Source organism: Streptopelia decaocto, assembly GCF_964273445.1.
Source record: "Streptopelia decaocto genome assembly, chromosome: 5".
Classification (NCBI taxonomy): Eukaryota; Metazoa; Chordata; class Aves; order Columbiformes; family Columbidae; genus Streptopelia; species Streptopelia decaocto.
The window spans coordinates 29,835,823-29,859,266 of record NC_138659.1 but is presented as its reverse complement, the minus strand read 5'-3'; the positions used below and the strand labels follow the sequence as shown (position 1 = coordinate 29,859,266).

General features: G+C 38.1%; 1 protein-coding gene across 1 annotated transcript in view; it reads right to left on the bottom strand.

Moving 5' to 3' along the window:
• PIGK (phosphatidylinositol glycan anchor biosynthesis class K) overlaps positions 1-23,444 on the bottom strand; it is a 68,975-nt gene that overhangs the window by 12,819 nt on the left and 32,712 nt on the right. Inside the window, exon 10 of the mRNA XM_082053773.1 lies at positions 9,682-9,757. Within this exon, the coding sequence (XP_081909899.1) occupies positions 9,682-9,757 (76 nt within the window). The remainder of the gene's footprint in view (positions 1-9,681; positions 9,758-23,444) is intronic.

Sequence of the window (23,444 nt, the reverse complement as noted above, 5' to 3'; positions counted from 1 at the left end):
ATCCCCACTGGAGACAACTCACCACAGTGACCTAAATAGTATTCACTTTGCCCATATTTGAAGGAACAGCAAATAAATGGGACCGAGTGCAGACAAATCCAAAAATGAGTCAGAACATCTAAGAATCCAGACTTAGAAAGCACAAATGCAAATGAATGCAGACCAGTGTATCACAATAAAAAATCTGACAGAAGCAAAGAATGATGAAATAAATTAATTACATGCTTAATAGAGGACTGCAATTTTAAGAGTGAAAATGGCTGGAGAGATGATTTTAGCAAAAAAACTCTGACATGAGCCAAGCTTATTATGACCACAAAGGAGAGTAGAGAGTCTCAAATCACAGAACTCACTTAAAAATAACCTACTTACATTTGCAGAGATGGCAGCAGTTCTAATATCAGCTGCCCAAACCAAAGCGAGACAGCTACTGATATTTTATCTATAGCACTATACAACAATTCACATGACATTAGCAATTGAGACCCCTGGGACACGTACACGTTGCTTCTTCAATAACAGCTGTAATATCGAGCATGCTTTCCGTAATCATGTACTAACATGCCATAATTGTCCTCCTCATTTACATTCCCCCTATAATTACAATATTTTGATTAAACATCTACGAGCCTCTACTAACTCCCTTGTTCTAGTCACCCTTCCTGATTTCGATATTGGCACAAAGAAGGGAGAATATAAATAAAGTCAGAAAGTCAGAAGAGATTAACACAGTGGTTCTTTAAGGCCTTAATCTACAAATCAGAATCTCTCACTGTTAACCTTGTTTTGCTTTTTGCGAACATGCTATGTGGAGTTTAGTTTAAGCTGTAAGCATTTTTCAACATGTCTCTTTCTGTAAAGCTCTGCGCATACCTACAGCCCAGCAGAAACAGGAGCCACAGCCTTAAAATCACAGTTGCGAGCAGGTTGTAAAGCTCAACAAAAGAGGATCATGACACAACCAAATCCAAAGCCAAATTAGAGACACAGAAAGATCAACAATGCATATTAAAGTCTGTGCCTACAGACTCTTCAAACACGTGGCTGATTCAGCTGAAAAAAGGCACAAATGATTTTTTTTAATATAAGAAAAAGAATAATGTTTAGAATTTATGGTCATACAGCTTTTACTGATCCTTCAAATGCAGTTATTTGAAGTCCAGATGAGTAAAGCACAAAGACCTACAGCACTCTATAATGCCTGACATGTCACAGTCACTTCCTGAACCCCTGCCTTCATTTCACATCTTAGACAGTGCTTATTAAAAAGAAACAATTACAGGAATTACCTCTTAAAGAAGCTGCAAATCCAACATAGCACCTCTAACAATTATAGCTACAATAGAGCTGGGGTATCTTTTAATATATTTTTTAATAGTACACCTGACAATTCTATATGCTGGTGGGTATGAAACTTGTGTCTCATAATTCACAAAATGCATGATGCTATATTCATATATAAAACCTCATTTTACCAGCATTCTCAAAGGCAAACTGGGCACTCCATGATATTCACAAAAGCCTTAAATTTATTACCATGTCACCTTTCCAGAGTAAGAATTCTTTTCACTCTCACCTGCTCATGAGAAATATAAACAAGAATTTTCAGGGAATACGCACGCATTTTATAAATTTTGGTTGCTACTACCTATTCTAGTTGGCTTTAGAAATTCTGCAGTCACATACCCAGCCAGGCTGAAAAGATGCCCTTTTTGTTTTCTTTCAGCAGCAGTTTTCAGCTCAGTGCTGTGCCTAATGAGCACAGAACTCTAACATAGGGGACAGCGGAGTGCGGCCACTCGAGGGGCAGCCTCAAGCTAAATCACTCCAAGCTGCCCATCAAACTGATCTCGCACCCTGTGCCAAAGAAGAATGAAGACATAATGCCAGTCTTTAAATGTAAGGGTTTTCATAGGTCAGGGAAATAGAAAAAAGACGTGACCTCAGAAAATTGCACAGTTCAATGCTATAATTCTTCATCCAAACTGCAGGACCTGTATAGTCGTTTTGAAAACACTGCATCACTTGTATCCGGTTTTGCCATTGCATCTCCCTGAAGAGGTGACTATTTTTGATGGAGACCATGGTCTAGGGGTTACCGTCACCTTGCTGGGTGCCGCTTGTGTGAAGAAGTGATAAATGCACACTTCAAGACATGACAGCAGAGAATGGACACTACTGATGCCCCGACAAGCTGACGTTGTACATGCACATCAGACAGAGCATTCTGGTAACTGCTCAACTGTTCTCAACAGAGCTGTGCAATAGGAAAAAAAGAGATCATTCTTTTCTTTCTTTTTAAAATATACTTCTGTTTCATTTAAAAAAAATGCAAGGAAGGAGGTGAAATTACATGTTTTAATGCATAAACAGGGAAAAAAAGGATGGACCATGTATGCAACATTTCTGGCAAGAAAAAGCTGCCATCCTCCATCTCCAATGTCTCTGGGCCAGGCAATGGCAAAGTTTGCCCTTCTTGGCCTTCAGAAAATATTCAGTGTGGTATCTGTAGTAGGAAACAGTTAAAAGCAAGAACCCCACAAGGTTCCTTTCGATGCACGTAGTTATTCAAGCCATTGTACTCGGCTATAATTGGAAGAATTTAATACTACATTCAGTTCCCCTGGAATGCTTGGTCAGCAACAAAACCCACTCCTGCTTCTTTTCTGGCTCTGCCAAGCAGCGTTGTGTGCAGACAAAAGATTTCCCTGTGCATGAATATTTTGGTAGTCTATCCTCATAGAAATTAATTTCTTTATAATTACGGCTAAATTTTTAAAATATGGCAGGCAGCGTTTGAAAGAAAAATAATTCTAAGATGCTTATCTTTATGGAAGACTAAGAGAAGAGCTTCCATCTAATATTTCAACTTAACAAAGTGATAAAGAAGAACCTTCCCTGTGATTCAGAAATGGTAAAATAATGATCCTGGAGAGGCAGAGCGATGACCCACAACAGTCCCTTAACAGGAAGATGGCAGAGAAGAAACTTCTTTACTAGGTCTGTGCTTCCAGAGGGTTTCCCTCATGCTCTGAACAAAACAAAACCAGCTGTGCCTTGTCTGTAAAAACAGATCATCACTAATTTCTGTCAACTCCACATCATTGTATTCTGTGATTAGAAAGAATTTATGAGAAAAGCAACAGCAAATAAAATTATCATTTAAATCTTTTACAAAAAAAGAAAGATGCTCTATTTCAGGAATGTTATGACTTTGTTTATAAGATTTCATTGGGCTAACGTGTTACTTAATTTCTGAATAAGAAAAAAAGAGAAAGAAATTACTGTTTGTGTGGACTACTGGTTTACATACGAAGGTCCTGAATACCGTCACGGACTCTGCAGTACTTCACTAGAGGAAAAAAATGCCTGAAAATGTTTCTGGTTTAATGCTTTGCCAGTAACAAATCTGTACCAGCTACAACCAAGCCAAGAACGTGTTCCGTAATTTCCTGGAGTTAGTCTATTATTTTCTTTTATTTATAGAAAACAGTACTATCAAAATAATTAAGCACTCATTCTCTAGATTTAAAGGTACACATTGCATACGTTACATGACTCACACACACAGCAAGACTCTGCTACTCACAATGTTTTTTAATCAACCATGATATCAGAAGAAATATTAAGAACTGAACTTCAAAGCACCTACATGCACCAAGTAGCACACAGTGTTGGCAGGAATATCTCTGCTGCTATACGACATATTGGGTGGTTGGCAAAACCATGCAGTAATGGCTTTGCACAGAAAGTTTGGTTTGCTCCTTTTGAGCACAGAGTTTTTTACTAGGTAGCATTCAATTTAAAGGAAGAAAGAAAAATTAAATAATCCCTAACTTATGCAACAGCGAGAGAAATTAAATCCACGTACTGTATGTAAGTTAGGGAACAAAACAAGCTCTTATTTACTGGATAACACCCAGTCAGGGTTACACTTGAGACCACTGCCCGTCTGAGCTACAAAATGCAGGCAAACCACCTCTGGTTAAACAATTCACAAATATATGTTTTAGATTAAACATTAAAAAGGAATTGAAAAAAAAAAAAAAACTTAGGAAAAGACATTGATTTCTAACTCCTATACACCCTAAATGCCCTAAATTAAGAAAGGCTGGAGCAGCAAAAGGTGGACAGCACACCTGGGTTCAATTCTGCACGTGAAAATAGTTAGAAGGCCTGAGCTCCAAAAAGGTCTTTATGTCAGCTGGTGAGGATGTTGACAGATTCCCATGCCATGCATCAGAAACAGCTTTTCTCACCTCTCGTCTGGAACAGACTGACGTGAACGCTGTCAGAACAGGCGGCTGTTCCCCGGGTGCTCCCAAGCGGCCACAAGCAGTGGCACTGCCACGGGGACACTGCTACGGGGACAACGCCGTCTGCAGAGCTGCAAAAGCAAAACCAGACCAGGGGGGTGTCCTAGTGCAAGGTGACATGTCACAAGCCTTGTTCTTGGGTAGCCATGTAATGTATTTTGTTAAAATAAAATTGAATTCTAAAGAGAGAGCATTTCCTAGTCTTTGACATGAAAAATTCAATTTTCAGTAGTCCTGAAAAAATTTGGTTCTGACAAAGAAAAGCATTCCTGAAAGACCTGTGTCTGTGCTAAAAGATGCAGCAAAATTTGGACCTTTTGGTGAAAGGTCATATTTTATCTTTGACATCATCTGGCTAAATACTGTGACCAGAGTTTTAAAAAGCAAGCTATGCTTTCTTTTCAAACACAGCTACAGGAATGTATTTTCAGAGAATGTATAAACAGCCGCGTCTAAAACTTTGCACATCCAACCTGACACAGCTAAGTATCACCTCATAGCTTTTGGACCTCATAGCCCGTAAAGACACAGTAAAATGCAAATACCCCTTATCAAGGTACTTTAAGACTTTTAATAAATCATTATCCGTAACCCAAAATTACTGTTCGCTGTGCAATTAAACACCTTGTGTACTTGACTAAAGTTCTGCACACCACTAATGGTTGTTATAAAACATAAACAGGCACTAAGATTCCACCATCAGGACAGCCATAGAGTGGGTGCGAGATGCCACCCTTGAAATGTAACGAGTGCTATAGTGCAGCTGCAGGGGGGCGGCAAGGCACCCGTGCGACCCCTGAATTTTACAGGCTTACTTTCAAGATTCTAGGAGCATGTGATGGGTTAATTTTCATATCGAGCATTTCACAAAGATCGCAAGTCACATAAAACCACTTTAATGTAATGTTTGTGAAAACATTTAAGTCTGAGAGCTAAAATTGTTGTCAAAAATAACTTCAAAAAAATCTATACAACACGATGTGTTCCATTTTCTTAATACTGTTTCAACAATTTCTGCCAAATGCTGCTAAAGAAAGCCCCTCTCAATTAAATCAGCGTGAAACAGGAACAACATCAACAAATGAATAAACTAACACCCCTCTACTGTGTGAGAATGAGGTCCAAAGAATGAATAAAAAGTAATCTTGAAAGTAAATGGATTTTATTTTGGGGGGAGGGCAAACTCGTTAGAGAAGCACAGAAATTATGGAAACAAAGATCTTCTTTCAAGACTTAATACAGATCTGCAACTCTACAGTCATGTTTGATGATCATCAGCCTGTCCACCTATGACTCTGGAGATCCCTTTCCCATCTTCTTTCTTACATTTCTTATTTAATTTCCCTTATTGTGGACTGAGTCAATACCCTCAAACTAGACTGGATGTGGCAACTCCTTAAAGTCCTGCAAGCCTAAACTCAGCAAAGCTAATGGTGCTCACATGAGTTGCTCAACTGGAATGTGGAACGGAGAGACAGATTGACTCAACATGGCTGGCATGACCTCCCAGTGATCTCCTGAGATTACAGAAGGCATTTTCCACTAAGGCTTCTACAGAGAGCCTACAGAAGTGCACTGGCTTAAAACCTTACAAAACAAACTTAATACATACATCCAAAAGGAAACTCAATCTAATTTAATTAGAAATTACATCTAACATCCCCCATGCATTGCCCTATATGAGAAAACACCTAGGAACTCTTTTAAGTAAACCATGTTAAATTTAAATAAATTGTGCAATCGCCACTATGGGTTGGAAGTTGGTTTCCTGAGATACCATCCTATTTTAACAGCATGTTAATTTATCTACTTAATATTTTACAATGGACTAAAATCAGTATACAAGTCGATCGTAGTCTGAATTTGCTGTTTCATTTTGTTTTCAATTATAACAACAGCAGGAGATCTGGCATTTATCCACCGAAATGTGCCTTTCATCAATAAAACATCCTTCCATCAGTAAGACACCTGTAACAATTTAAGTCTCTTCAATACTCTAAATCCCAGGTAGGCAAAATATATTAACACAGAGTGACATTCAGAGCATGAGCATGGGCACTAAATGTAGGTACTTTAATTAAAATACCTGGCTGACTTGGAAGGCCAGCAATGAATATCCTTTATGATAAATGAAAACAATCTTCTCAAATGCAGTTTCTCACGTTCTTTCACCAGATCTGTTTCAACTAAAGAAGGTGCAGAATTAAAGTAATCTCTCCTTTTTCTCCCTTACTATTCATAAACTCAGTCCGAGTAGCAGCATTGTATGCATGGCTGTACACAAAGAACCTCATTAAAAAGGCTGACTTATGTGGGAATTCTTCTGAAAGTTTAACTTCTGCCATTTTAGAAGTTTACACTCCTCTACCGAGCACTAGTTGTTCTTTATTTCAGTTGAAAACACACATTTTTCTTTTGTTTTTGAAAAGGGAGAAAGCCACTTCATTTTGGTTAGTGTCTAAAAACTAGTGGCTTAAATGTTAGTATTTGTTTTCATTCTGCTATTTATCTTCATTTCTTCAAATTTGTCTTTTTAATAATTAATCATGGTCTAATGCATTCAATATATCACATTTCTGAGAAATGGAACTGTGAACTTTATAGGGTTGTTATTCTTTTTGTTTTATACTGTTATAATAACACATAATTACCATAAAGTTTAAGATCAATCCCCAAATCAGATTCTGGGTCTCCTTTCATTAAATAGTTTAGTCTGTATCAAGTCTGAAATTTTCACATGGAATAATCGGATTAGAAATCAAAAGGTACATTTCTGTTCATTAGGATAATATTTTTTAAAATACCAGGGAAGTACTGAAGAGAGTGTTAGAAATCACACATAAATGCCCAAGGAAAACACATAGACTTTCAGTAGCATTCAGAAGAATAAGTTTACAGTAAAATTCAGATAGAGTTAACGGCCGCGTTGGCTACTCACAATAATTAAATCGTACTTCGGCATTATACTGATTTAGGATACTAGTCTACCATTGTGAAACATTAATGTATATTTATGCTACAAATATACACCGCTGATGCCTTTATTTCTGCCTAGAGGTAAATGAAACATGGGTTAACATGAAAGAACTCTTCCATGTGATATAGAACCAACAACAAAGGCCGGTACTAAACACAGTGATTACCCATTTGGATAAAGCATCATAACACCACAAATAGTATTCACTGGTTTTACTCATGTTATCTTATTTCTTAGAATTTCTTTCTTTTTTTTTTTCAAGTAAAAAATATTATTCATATGAACTTAACATGGCCCTTGCACTACATGTCCCAATTGTCACAGGGCCCTCAGAAATGACACATTATAATCTCTGCAATGCTAATTCAGCAGGACACGAGTGCCGAGTATGCTGAGCTGATTACAGCTGGAGGCTAGAAAAGGGCATCATCATCATCATCATCCAAAACCAGGGCATGATGCCTGACTCCCTGGCACAATAGCTAAACAACAGTCATTTTGCTCTGTTTCTCCACATCAAAGCCATTTGCAGTTCTGTTGGGTCTGTTTTGCTGCTTTGTGTGGACCACAGCTCTATATTCTCGGTAAATTTGCTATAGCAAACAGATAAGAGCACACAAAAAAAGATTCTTGCCTTTCCACAGTGCAATATTCTATTGCAGTATAACACACAGCAGCCCAATGAACCCTCTGTGGCTATTACCCACCTAATGTTGTAAAAATATTACTATGACATTTCGTCTGGTCGACCATCTTAAAGGTTAATTCTGTTTCCTATTTGAGATTTTCCTCTAGGTGAGCCATTCCATGCAGTTTCTATTTACTGATTCCAAACAACCCCCAAACTGTTTCATTGCTCACTCTCACTGTTAAGAACATATTGACTGGCTGCCTGCTCTGCTGTTTAATTCATTTATGCTCAGAGTCAGACATGAAGACAGAATTTTAAATGTGACATTTGCAGGCTGTTGGGTCATTTGAAGCTCTGACAACACCAGGGAGTTCCTGACATACAAACTGGTCCTGATTTCCAGTCTTCCATGTTCTGAACACATCAGAAATTCTTCCCGGAGGTGCAGATTTCAGCCAAAAGTTTTCAAATCCCTTGTGTTTACCTCTCGCAGAAAAGACCGGTACACTTTAAAGTTTTAAAATAAAGCTTGTTTCCTTTAAGGTAAAACCAGCACTGCCTGCAGCGTCTGACTCAGCTTCTTAAAAACACTGATTAACACAGGTATTCTGAAAGATCTACAATAATAACTAATACTAATAGGATTCTGTAAGCAACTTTGACATTTAGTGAACTTTTATCTGTTCCTCTTGATCTTCAAGCATTCAAAACCAGCTCAGTCTGAAACCACAGCTTTATCTAACATTGTCTACCTGGCTATTGCTACCCTGGCCAACATCAAGTCCCAGTTTCCAGCTGGAAGTTTTCCTTATCTCAAGACAGTGGATGGACTGTACCATTTTGTCCCCCTGGATGACCTGTCATTATCCTCCCCAACCTTCAGGACAATTTTTCGGAGTATACCTGATTACCTGATTGATTCCATACTGCCAAGGTACCATTAGGAAGACAGTAATCTGAACTATTCAGTCCTGACTTAGGAAAACTATTGTTACCTGTCCCTGAAGCAGGGCTCGCATCTACAAAGTTAAAAAAGAAAGGAGTATAGAATCTTCTGCACAGAAGAGGTCTCTTCCTCCTTGCCATAAATTGGGGGGAACAAAAGACATGCTGTAATAAAAACTGTAGCCCGCTATTCAATTCCAGCTCAAATGTCCCATCATCCCTCATTTGTTTACCGAAATAAATAGAAGAGTATTGACTTTATATATAAAGACACAGTTAGAAGACACGATCTAAGCTAAATCTCAATCTTTTTTGGGTTTTGTTTCTATCATGCAAAACAAAAAGCAAACAATTCTGTGTACAGCAGGAAGTCTGATGACACTGCTGTAGCCAGAAATGGAAACGGTGCTAATTCAGAACTGTAGTAACAGGGGAGATTGTTTTCCCTGTATCAAGTTGTCATGACAGTTACTCCATTATAACGACTCTATACTTCGGCTGCTTTTTCAAGAAGGGGAATATAATTTAGGTCAAGACGTAAATTTGAAAAGCTTAATGGATTTTTTTCTTTTATATCAGTAGACACACGATTTTAACAGCAACCTCTGAAGTGTCAGCTGTGTCATACAGTAAGTCATTGCCATGTTCAGAATAAGACTTTTATAATTTAATAGTTGTCATCTGAATAAGAGTATGTTGTTTTTACATACTTCCAGCATGAGGACGTTGATTCTGCATGACCTAGAAAAGTAGTTTAAATATTACAGATGTTGTTTATTCTCAAAGAAAATCCTTAAAATAGAAAGACATACCTGGTGTATTATCTGAGCTACAGGAAGTTGTTCAGCATATTTTAGTGGTTCTGTTGCCACCTCATCCCTTGGAAGCCTGAGAAGAAAAGAGGTTAACATTTATTAGTTAGTATAATGTTTATTGAGTTAAATTCTTGAAATGTAAGAGTTTCAGATACATTACTTTTTAAAAAGTGTGGTATATGGGTGATTATTTTGCTTAAGATGAAAAAAAGTGTATTTTAGGACCTTAATTGAATATATTTCTTAGAAAGCTCAGTGAAATAATAAATTCATAGTAAACAAAAATGTGTGTAATGTGGACTTCTTCCTGACCAAAGCACATATTTAGCAGCAGAAGCCTAAGAAAACCTTTAAATTTAGTTCTGGATGAACAAAGCGCTGGTGAAAGCTGGATTGAAATCCCCACAGAAGAAAAGTCTGATGCGTTTATGTAGCAGATTCAGCACTGTTAACAATACAAGCTTCTTCACTCAGTCCTGCCAAGATCATTCAAATACAACCATCTCACAAGGCAAGAGGGATTATTCACCGTTTCCCATTTTTGCACATCAGCGTTCGGCTCTGGTACAGGTTCACCAGCACAAACATCTGTGCGTTTGCCAGCACACTGGTGTGTTCCACTGGCTTCAAACACGCCAAAGAACCAGCATGAACAAAACAAGTAGACATACTTCACAAAGAAAATGCATCATATCCCTTTAAACTTCAAATAAATTATAGTTACAACTGGAAATTCAGAATCCATAAGCAGACTCTTAAAAGAATATTTAAATGATGGTAAATTAATATGAAAGCATGTCTTAAACCCTTCAACCATACTGCTTTATTCTACTGGAACTGCACAGCGTGAGCTATATTTTCAAAGTCTCATTCAAGGTTTTCATCAGTCACTCCTCAATCTTTCTGAAGAGTTCTGAATATAGGAATTTGAGTAATATGACAAGGAATGAAGGGGAAAAAAATAAGATCCCTATGAAAAGAAAACCTTTCTACAAACTTAAATTAGAATTACTTTCAGAAAAAAAAACCTGTGGCCAAGACATTATTTTCGAGGTTCAAATTACTACCTTATACCCATTCTAGTCAAAAATGATACATGCTTGCTGGGTTAATTTACCTGCAGGTAAGAGCCAGAAACTAAAGGCTTAGACTCTGCAGTGTGGTAAAAGAGAGGACAATAAATGCACATCTTGTCCCTTTTCCATTTTGGAATTTTTGTTGTGGCTTGGAATGCTTTTAAGCTCCAAATAAGAGCCTGATTACCCAGACATTTGTATGGAACAGAGTAGAGGGAAGTATGGAAGTTAAAATTTAAAACCAGAGAAAAAAGAAACCTGGCAATATTTCAAAGATCACAGTAACAGCCCATCCACAGCACTGCTTAATGTGCTTAAGGAAAATTAAGTAAGCAAGCTCTGAATTACTGAAGCTGGTCTACTGAAAGAGCTCATTTACTCATACGGTTTTTAGAACTTTTGGACTGTTACGGCAGTTCTGAATTTGCACTGACATGATGAAATATACTGCACACAACCATCAGAGCTGATAGTGGGCTCAGCAAGTCCCCTGCAGGGTGCAGAAGGAACCTTTACAGTGTTCTCCTTTCTATCATTTGCAGAGTCCTGACCAGCAAAGATAACCAGTGTCTATTTAGCTACCCACAGTTGGTGTGAATATGGGATGGCTTCTGTTCTACCGGGAGCCTGTCAGCTGACACAGCACCTTGATTTACGGGTACCAGCTACATAAAGCCGCTTCTTAGGCATAGTTCTAGGTATGAAACCACTGTGTACAGAACAAAATATTGATCAATATCTTGAACACTTATCTCTGCAGTCTGTGCAGGGACACTGCACATTTGGTGGAAAAACAAACAAACAAACACAACCACACCACAGTATCTCAAATTCCAAAATTAAATCCATGAAACTGCAAGTAACAGCTAAAATTACTATAAACTGAATATTAGCAGGGGAAGAAAAAAAAGGCTTGTCTGTTCTATCAAGGACTTTGTACTTTTGGCAATGTTTTCTGTCTAGACAGTCAGAATTCCCTTGCATAGCCAAACACCCTCCTTGGCAATTGCAGAAAAAAGACCTTTATTCAAATGTCAAAGGATTAAAAAAGATAGCAAAAAATTATCAAGGTAATTTTGAGCCTTAGGAAGCCTTACTATAAAAAACAGGGAGGGAAAAAGAGCATAAATATGTATTTTAAAGTAATTAGATTTAAATTGAAATTAGGCTGAGAGGAGCCTTTTGACACCAAGAAAGACTATTTTCTAGTTTTTTTCCGATTTCCTTTCTGAAAAAAATAATCCAGTTAATTGAACTACACTACATTTTATATACATATATAAACTCTAGGATATAGATTAGATAGGTGGACATTATATTATATACATACACGTGTCTACATATATATATACATACCCACACTATCATATGTATACATGCATGCACACAGGTATTCTGGAAGAAAACTTCAGAAATGAACTCCCAACATTTTTGCTTAAATGCCATCAGCTTCTTGTGTATGTACTGTAGTGATGTACTAGCTGTCAAGTCTACAAAAGAGAGTTTGATTCTTGTGCAGATAAGCCTCCTCAACTGGATGAGCATGTATCTCTATCTTTTATATTAAACTGCATAAATTAAAGTATGGAAGCTCAAAACTCTTGATAAAAAAGCTGTATGAAATATTGCCCAACTATATCCTCTACCTGGAGCAAGTCATTAACTTGAGCTAGCCAGCACGATAAAGCAGTGCATCAATAAACTTTGGGCACTTGAGGTTCCATAATAAAGTGCAAGAATAACTCACAGTAAATTATATTTACAAATTTTACAATAATACTGTAATATACGTTATTATGATGCTGCAGTGCTGTCATCTAAAGCCATTGCATGGCATTTTTAATCTGAAAGTACATACCATTGCCTCCTAGTACCATACGCTCAGATCCATTTAACAAAAATTAACTGTGAGAAGGATATGCAGATTACTAAGCCAATCTAAAATAGGAACAAGTTCTTACTGACCATGACTGGGTTTTTTTTTACCTAAATTCATAAGCATAGGTATGGCTTCACAAAGGCTTTCCTGAAAGCTTTGCTCCTAGCTCTTTTCTTTGATGAACTATCAGAATATTTTAGCACATTTTTCTATGGATAGTCTCATCCACTTCTACTCCTGGTTCTGACTGAGTCAGATCTGAACTGTTATTATATTCACTATTCATAGTTATTTACATATTGGAAAATTAAAAGCACCTAATACGAGTGACATTCTTTTCAGTTAAAAAAAGGGAATTACCCCTACAAGTTATGTTGTATTTTAAACAAATAAAAGTAAAAACTTTGTGAGAAAACCACATTTTTTGCTGATTTATGTTTCTCACTTTGCTATCAAGTGATGATACCTGTGACAGAAATCAAACTTCATGACAGAGGTACCTTCCAGGCCTCAGTTTTCAAATACTTATATACAGTCAGTTTGGAAAATGCTTTGAAGTGCTTCAAGACGTCCAGCATGCTAAGTTTTACCAGCATAACTACATCAGTTGGCCATACCAGTTTCAGTACTTATTTTAACAGATACAAGCAATATAAACTCCTTTGAAGACCATTATAGTACTATGAAGGCTCCACAGACCTCTCTTTCATTTCTCAGACCAAGCACCAGTTTACTGGTCTAAACATTTGTAGAACAGGTATAAGGCAATTTCCTCTAAATTACTTTTTGCCCCTTTTATGTTACCAACAAAACCTGTAGTGCAGTCATTCCTTCTAACAAAGGTGAAAACTGGATGATGCAACAAGAAATTGCTGTGCTCTGAGCAGTATGGAGGATGAAACACCGCATACAAAAGTCTTGCATGAAACAGCAGCCATCCTGAAAGCTCCAAGAACAGGAGTGACGTCAAGACTTGTCTGTCCTGAGAAAAGGCCAGGAACAGCTACCAGAGCCTAGAATCTCCTGCAAGTGGGCACAGAGGATATATTTTAAATGGTCTTTTTAAAAAGAACAGAGACAGCTCACTGCCAGTAGGATCAAGCAACATGATGCAGCTCACAATTACATGGCTGAATTCCCTCCCCTAAAGTGGGGGCTGCATCCAAAACCAGCTGCTCTGGGCACATGTTATGCCCTGAACCCTGTGCAAGCCTCGTCCAGGAGAGCGTCAGCTGATGTGAACCAAAATCGTACCAGGGACCACACTAAAAATAAAGCATCCCATGTAACTGCAAGACAATACATCAGTCTGTCTAATTTACAAGCACAAAAGCAGCCTCATATTCTGTCTTTAAGAAAATTCCATTGGCTGGCTTGGTCAGTTTTGCAAGTGGATCAAAGAAAAGCCAAAATCAGGGCAGTTAGTACTGAGGAGAAGGAAACTTCCTGCAAAACTGCAACTTCATTTTACAGCAGCCTTAAGTTAGTAGCCCACTAATGTTGGGCCTCCTGGACTGGCAGAATTACCGGTCAAAGACCCCACAGCAACCCCCAGCTAACGGACTTTGTGCTCGAATCATGTCCGTCAATTTGAGGATGTAATTTCAGAAAATCAGTTGGCCTCACTGTTTAGCTCATTCATATTTGACACTGAAACCTTTATAAAATTAATATTGTGATACGAATTTCTTTCAAAATAATTCTATTGCAAAAAAACCCCAACAAAAGTCATTCTTCATGAATTAATTTTCCAGTAAGAAACAGTGCTTTCTGTCTCAATTGAGCACGACAGCAGAGTGCTGCCAACAGTGCCAAAGCAAGCTAACACCATGGCAGAGCAGCATATACCGCATCATGCCTGACAGCTGGCAATGCAAACCATAAGGAGATCTTGATTTTCAGGGAGAAGACTAGAAAGAAACATAAAATCAGAAGAGAAGTGGGAAGCAGTAAGAGATAGCACAAGAGGAGGATCTTGAAAAATTCAATTTAAAAGTTATTTTTATACTGCCACTGTGACTGCTCTTAGATGAAGGAAAGTAAGCATGAAACAGAAACTGTGGAAATGAATCTAAATCCAGTAAAATGTGTCAAGATATTTAGTGAAAAATCTTATTTGTTATTTATATTTGCATGCTCACTCTTACGGGAAAAATCCCAAGAGAGTCAATGTGTGCTAAAGAAAAATAAATCCCTAGCCCATGTTGCCACAAGTGCTAATCCAGCCTATGGTCTGCTACACAGAATAGCTGCAGTGGCCTTAGGGCAGAGATGTAATTTATCTCATGCAAGTATTACAAAAATACAGGAAGAAAAAAGCAACGTGATCACTAACTGCTGCGCTCACAGCAGAAATGGGCTGTTAAGACACTTCAAGAAAGAGAGAAGTCTAGATAACAGGACAAGCCATAAAACCTGTCACTCTGGGCAAATATAAAAATTCATTAATGATATGAGTCAATAGGTCTAAAGCCAATATTTCTTCCTTCCTATACAGTCTCTCTCTTCCTTCCTATACAGTCATCACATTTGACGGTTTGGACAGCTCACACATTCTTTTATGCATATGATCCATGCATGGGTTATATTGCACTGCCTTGAAACTATTTTCACTTGATGTTAAGTCCTAATATACAACCACATCTTGTAAACTACACAATATCAGAGTGTGAAGAGGGTAAATAAGAGAACATCAGAGACAAAAATGCATTATGGAAAAAGGGGTTTGAGTATTATCTTCTTCATTTGCTGTAGATGTGCACGACTTGCATTGCTCCTGAAGTGCAGTCTGGTTTGTCTAACATATAACTTCTGAATAGAATGAATGAAAATACCGGAACGGATTGTCCCACTTCTATAAACAGCTCAATAGCAGAAATACTGCAGCTGATGGGACATTCAGTATGTGACCAAAAGATGCAGTGGTCTAAATCACACACCCCAGACTGAAGGGTTGAAATTATTAATCTAAACCTGTGTATAGCACTGATTGCTTTATTGACTGTAAATACATGAACACACTTGCATCTGGCAATAAAAAGAAAACAAAATACCAGAGCTTTATGTACCACATCAGAAAAAGTTATTAGGTTTCCTATTAAGGAGAGGTTGAAATGGGCTATGTCGGGTTTGAGTGAATAGTTTTTAAAATTGGCCATTGAGAAATTTATCTACCATATCCATACTACAGAAGATTAAGAATTAGACCTTGGATTAATGCCAGGTACTCAATCTATCTGCTAAATCCTAACTTCACACGCATTTAAGAATAAGGTAAGTTTAAACAATAGAAGCACCAATAATGTACGTGGAAAATGCCAGTGCTTGAAAAGATGAGATCACGGTTAACTCTGTTCTTCCCAAAAAGGGCAGTGATCAATCATTTTCTTATCTTCTAGGGGAACGCAAGATTTTCCTGTAAGCCTGTTTACAACATGGATAGTCATAAGGCAGAGAAGCACTTGAGCATAATCATTCCAGCGAACCTCCTTACAACGTCTCTTCCATGGCATCAGTTTCTTCAGTTAAAGGCTCAAAACAAGTCTTTCAGATACTTAAGAAAGCCTTCAGTGAACACTTTGCTGCTGCAACCTTTGCTCAGGTGAGTGTGGATGCCCCCTCTGAAAACCTGATATACCTAATAATGTAAACAAGTTCATTCACGACCATAGTACTGAGCTTTGGTAAGCTGGACAGCTGGCAGCTTACCCTGGGTGACCTTGCAGGACTGACTAGCAGAATGCTAATGTGCATCTTTTACAGTTCATTGCTGCGGAGCGTTAAGTCTTTGGATGTGTAAGCGATTAGTGCATATTCAAGGATGAGGAGAGGAGGGAGCGATGTCTACAGTGGAATTATGCAGGCACGTCACACCTACAGCCAAGCACACCAAGATTCTTTGGTCTACGGATGCTGCGACCTCCACTTCATGATGCTTGCAGAGACAAATGCACCAGGTGGCACACTCTCAAAAATCGCTTAAAAAGAAGATGAACAATACAATATGGAGATGTAGGAAAAAAATAAACTGAAAGCAGAAATCAGCTCTGATGCAACAAAAAACTAAATCAGTGCTAGACACAGGTTTATATTTATCTGAACAAGGAACACACTGACTTGCACTGAAAAGAAAAAATATTTTACTTCACTATGCTGGCCTTTACAGAGATATTCCTGTAGAATAACACAGCAAAGCGTTTAGAAATGCAAAATACTCTCTTTAATCTGTTCATTTCTTTTCAAATGTGAAAAATTTTGACCCAAACTAGCTGTACAGACTTATTCGTGGAGTTTAAAAAAATACCTTAAGTCTCTGAATGCACTGAGATTGCTCTTGGACCTGATCATAAGCAGGTCTGCTGGTGTTCCCAGAGTCTGCCAGAGGCACTGTTATAGTTTGCTGCTTCATAAGCTGGATAAAACTAGACTGTAACAAATGTTCCTCTGCCTTTCTCTGATCCACACGTAATTTCTTATCTAAAGAATTTCAGGTAATTAACCTTTGTCAAGCCACATATTCCTAATCATCCCAAGATCCTAAAAAGAAGTAATAGAAGTCTACAGTTTTAACACGGCTTGACCAGTATTGTCTCTCTACTCTTTTCTAGCCAATTACTTTTGTCAACATATGTTTAGTCACTGAAGGGACTCTCTGTTCTTCCTGCTCCTATTTTTATACTTAGGCAAGACACAAGAAAGGAATTAAAAAGAATATTAACTTATGTGAGCAGAAGTGACTTTGCTGCTACTGGAAAACACATGACCTGCAGGGCTTCATTTTGTTATCTCAAATACTCCACATTTTAGGTAAATTAGAAAATCTCTTTTGAATTAATTTAAACTTCAACATGATGATGCTGCTGAAGCACAAAATGCTAATCAAGAAAATGGAGATAAAAAGACCAGCTAAGTCTCTCCTCTATCATTGAAAATCACCATTTGAATTCACAGCTAAAAGTAGGCCCTCATTGCTTAGTGTTAATTCATTCTTACAGCAGGCAGGGGCTTGGGGAAGAAAGAATAAGTGTCTCCATCAAATTTCCCAAACTGGGGCATGTTTATACAGACAAGTCCAGCAACATCAGAGGAGCTTCTACTGATAGTCCAAACCAGTCAGAGAAGAACATCGCCCACCCAGCTGAGCAAAAGTTCAATCTCGTTTGAATTGACAATGTGCTGTAGCTGTAATTGAGGCTGCAAACTTTACCCTTGAAATTGGTCGTTCCTAATTGCACGGGAAAACAATTAAAAGAGTGGTTAAAAAACCCACAGGTTATTACTGCTTTGTGACTAGTAGCTGGAAAACTTGCGACTGAATTTCACAGAAATCTCAATAAAAAAGACAGCCAAACCCTCCCCTGCCCTACATCATCTATGCAGTTTAAAATCCTACTACCAGTACATGTTACAATTATACTTCCAGCTGGATAAAGCAAGCTTGTTAATTTTTCATAATTGACAGTTTATCAGCAGTGCCTAATCATTATGTAAACCAATTCAACTCCACCTGCCAGTGCACAGGAAGAAAAATCAGCGGGAAGGTGTTTTTAAACAAAGAATTAACATGGGAATGTGCCAGGATAACAATTCCATTATTTAGTGGCCATAATTAGTCTTCATAGCAAAGTTCATATTTTGTGTAATACCAGTGTTCCTTCCTACGTATGTTCAAATTAAACATACCTGCATTTGTTTATATTGTTACACTTTTCAACAAGCACCTTCTAAAAACCCTGTAATACACACATTTTAAGTCCAATATTTCTACACCTACAGTACATATTTCTATTTTTTAGTTCATGAGTCATGTAATGTACCATCCAGCTATAATTTCTCATGAGACTGCTTAGCTCACTACAAGAATGCATCAAAGTAGCTGTGGCAACATCTGTTATCCACCCAACACCATCCTCAGACCTTCTACCTTACCCTCTCTGTTTCAAGCTTCCTACTCTACTTTTTCACCCCTTTACTCCAATTAATCAAAGTAGGTAACTACACAGAATCACAGAAATGTTGTTTCTAAGGAATTTTTGGGGATCATCTAGTTCAACCTCCCAACACCAAAGCAGGTCAGCCATGGCTTTGTCTAGCTGAGTTTTCAAAGCCTCCACAACCCCTCTGTGGAACATGCTCTAGTGTTAATCTATGCTCTTTGCAAACCATTTCTCCTAATATACAATCTCAACCTCCCAAGCCATAACCTACAGGCAATGCCCCTTGTTACCAAAAGAGGAATTTACCTTAACAGCTGCATTTCAAACCATTGCAGCCTGCTATCACATTTCCCATATTTTCAAGGCTAAGCAAGCCCAGATCTCTGAACCACCTCTCACAGGTTGTGTGCTTTAGGCCCTGAGCATCGTGGCAACATCTCTCCACTGTCTCAGCATCCTTTTTGAAGGAAGCCAGACATTATTTCAGGTGGGGTTTCACCAGCAAGAGAAATAACAATATCGCTCAGTCTGTTCATGGTATTCCTCCTCATGCAGCTCAGTAGGCAGCTTGCCTTCTTGATGATGATGGCACTCTGTTGGTTTATATTCAACCTGGTGTCCACCACCATCTCCAGATCCTTTACAGCAGGGCTGCTAATCAGCCTGTCAGCTTCACTCCTACTGATATGAAATAACTAGAAAAGACATCAACTGAACTTCTTTCTGCAAGTGTGTAAGAGAGCATATATTGATACCAATAACAGGCCCAGGTTTTCTTGAAAGAAGCATACTATGCACTGGGCACTCAGAAAATTAATCATAAAAATTACATTTCTGGGCTTTTGAGAAATGGTTTACTACGCAATCAAGTTTCCCCTGAACACTAGATGTTGCATTTGATCTTTCTGGATACAAACACGATCAGTAACACATTTCCATAAAGCAGACAACTAAGATAACACCAAGAACTGCAAAACACTGCACCACAAAGCTTACCCAGCTGCTTTCCCTTCTGTCACCAGTAACTGTTCCTCTGTGTAGTCAACTCTAAGAGTGGTCATGGCAAACACACCTGAGCACCATTCCAATCAGCTGCAGTAAATGCTTTAGTTCTCCTCTCAACGCACGCACCTAGCTAACATTATTTTGCTAAGCACAATTAGGACGGCACAGAATATATGCAGTTCTTCAGCTTTTTATCGGGCTTATTTTCTGGACCATGATCTTCTGTTATTTATAGATGACTTGTGCATTTTTTTTTGTCTGGATTCTGGTTTTGTTTGTTGCTGTTAATGGCAAATGAAACCTTGAGTTCAAGTACAAACACTTAGCTAGATTATATTCTCTGAGGCCAAGGTACTGCAGATTAGTGAGTCTGCTGATGTTGAACAATGAATCTATTAGTGTTTGACCCTGTAAAGCAGTCATTCTTTTTCTTCATATTGGTATTTTATGGTCTGCTTTTCTGTCCTCACCTATTTCATAGTATTAGAACCAGAAAGGACTCATGTCCTGTCCACCACAGACCTTTGCATATTAACCAGAGTGCCCCACACTAAGTTCAGTGACTTTAAAAACTTTACAGTCATTAAACCTGAACAATTTTAGTGGTCCGCTCCCAGGAACAAAAGCAGCAGCAGCAAGTCATACTCCTCCTGTGTCAAGCACACAGCACATCACCTGCAGCCTCCCAAAGGGCACACAAACCTGGGAATTCCCTTGCCTGTCCAGGAAAGCCGCCAGATCTGAGGTCTGTGGGACAGAGAGAGGGACACTACCTTCTTCCATTCAATTCAATCCTGTAGTAATTCTGACAGCTACACCTGTACAAGACATATGCCTGGATTTGCAAGTTATTCCTGGTTGCAAAGCCAAACAGTAGGCTGGATGAGCCAGGTTTCTCATCTTGCAAGGTGATTTCTAATCCAAATACTGACATGAAACCCAACATCTCAGATACCTGCCAGGTCCAGATCTCCAATTACCTCACCCTCTTCTTGCTGGGAAGGGACAGACGCAGCAGCTCGAAGCGTGCCACAAGCCATCAGCCCCCTTGCTCTCTGCTGTCTCCAAGGGACAAGGCAGGAACAGAAGCAGCTACAGGCATCTCCCTCCCCATCTTTCCTTCTCAGTTACCTTCAATTCTCCATAGTGTTCTACTTGTCTCACTATAAGAGTGAAGAGATAAAACCACTTTATATGAAAAAGCTACTTTACAGAACCTTTAGTTTCCATTCTTATGTTGGTACGAGTTCTTAATCATCAACATGGTAAATGCTAAGCAATGTTTAAGCAAAGATCTTTATAATGTAATAAAGCAAAAGCCACTACTGTGAAATGTTAAGTTTCTAAAAGGACATTTTTCAAGAACACCTACATAGGTTGGACCTTTCCCACAGTAAAAATAACTTCTGAGTTAGTAGAATTATTGTTGCTAATGAAAATGTCTAACAAAGACTAATAATAAATAGTTATTTTTGAAAATGGGACTTCAACTTTTAAAATTAAACCTTCAGTATTCAGTCAGAATATGCCCAAACTTAACCATGACTTTCTAAGACTGTCTTATGGCATTAGAGTATATACATTAAACTGGTTTATCTGGTTTTACTTTCCAAATCAAAAATAAAACACAGGAAAAAAAATTGCCACTTCACTCCTTTGTCAGAGGATTGTTCATGTTATATTTTTATGCAAATGTAAGGGTTTACATAAAAATGATTTGCAATTTTAACTGATTGAAGTCCTAGTACTATTAACCTAATCTTGGTCTTTATCTCATCCCAGTAGGACATTCTTCCAGTATTTAAAAGTTATTTCCTGCAGATGTTTATGATCTATGCAACAATGTATCAGTAAATTTGAATGCTGAGTATACATTACTCATAGATACTACTAGCAAGAGCCTCTGTAAAGCAGAAAATATCTCAATGCCAATCTGTCCCTCGGCTTTCAGAATTTCAGGCTCTCAATACACCTAATTTAAAAGAACAAAATCTCCAATGCTGCTAAGGTCCTCCACAATCCCATATATAAATATATGTGTCTGTGTATACACATAAAAGGCAACTATGAAACTAAGGCAAGAATTAAAAGTTTCTTGGTTCATTTAGTAGAGATAATAAAGGTAGATTTCTCTTTAACCACCTGCATATGGAATAACTAACAGTTATAGAAACAACGGAACAACTCCAATTGCACAGCAACATGCTCAAGGAAAAAAAAAGGCAGACAAAGTGTGGGAAGCAGAGAGACATGCAATAGCCAAAAGGAGATTTCTTTCAACAAAATTGGGCATGTTACATATTATGAAATATATGGAGCCTATTAAAGAATTTACATTCTGTCCTGCACCTTTTAACTTCACATTTTAAATGTTTTGTGGAAAACAAACTTTAATTCTATATCATCCATTTTCTCTCATGTTTTCATGAATGTTCAACATATCTGTCACCAAAACCGTTAGAATACTCACACACCTGCCACCGCGGTGCTTACAGTGCATCTTTCTTGTATATGTTCATTGCTCAGCTACAGTGCATCCTCATTTATGAGCAGGACTCCCACACACTATTGCAATACAAGTAACCAAAACAACAGCAACTGATTTTTTTCAGCAGGAATATCAGAGCATTTTAATAAACATACTCTGAAGCCCTTCTACTTGCATCGTCATATAATTCTACTCTGGTTTTGGAGCGAACGGTAAACAGAAGTGTATGACGGCAATGGAGTATGCTGTTCCCCTACCCAAGGAAACTCAGAAAGAAAATATTTTCTTTCTGCGATTTGAATATAATCCCTCTGCAGCAATTTTTCTGTCTAGGCTATAGAAGCTATATGTTCTAACAAAATCTTGTCATAAAACCCAAAGTATGTTTTGACTCTTTATGGCTGCTGGTCAACTGAGATTTCACGGGAACAGGGTTTTTATACTTTAATGTCTCCCTGCCTTATTTCCTAAAAACAAACAAAAACCCACAAACCAACACCCGCTCCTGCTGCATTTATCAAGGCTAGGATGAATGCGGCAAACACCCACCCCAACTGATGGATATATAAGTCACTTTGAAATGAAAAATTTCCATTTCAGTAAATACACTGCACTGTAAAGTACCAAGCTTCCACTAGAGAGCTGTTAGTGACTGCAGTTATTGTCTTATTACAGAGTCCTGGACTGACATATGATAATATAGTATTTATTGATGCACTGTATTCATTGAGAAAGGCCTGAAAGACAGATATAGTGGGGAAAACAGGAATAAGAAGAACAGCCGCTATCTCGAGCAGACTGCTAAGCAGCCAACACCATGTTCCCTGCAGCACTCGCCCTTCAGCACAGCCCAGTGTCTCCTCACAACCACGGTGCCGTCGTCTCAGAACAACTGGCAGCCTGGGGTACAATGGAAAGCCAGAGTCTGGTAAAACACAGTTTACGACAAGAAAATTATAGTGCTGATGGCACCCCATAAGTGGAAGACACCAGGAATCTCTACTTATCTCAAGATTGCGGAGTGTTTTTGTTATTCAAATACTTTTCTTTACTGATATTTTGGCTATACAACTATGTCACCCAGTGCATCTTTAGTGAAACCACCATTTCTCAGCAGGTCTTTTCAAATGGAAAGGAAGAGGAGGAAAAGAAAAACAGTTTAAAAATGAGCTGAGAGATTATATAGTCTAAATTCAATACAATGGTATAGCCAGCACAATACAAATTGATAATGTTATATTATAATCACCTCCAGGAGTACAATGAAGGAGTGTTTCCAGGTTTGCAGTTTTGTTTTGTGGTTTTCTGGTTGGTTTGGTTCATTTTTTTCTAAAGCACTGATCTGTAAGACATTCTGCATTAACCCTTACAGACCA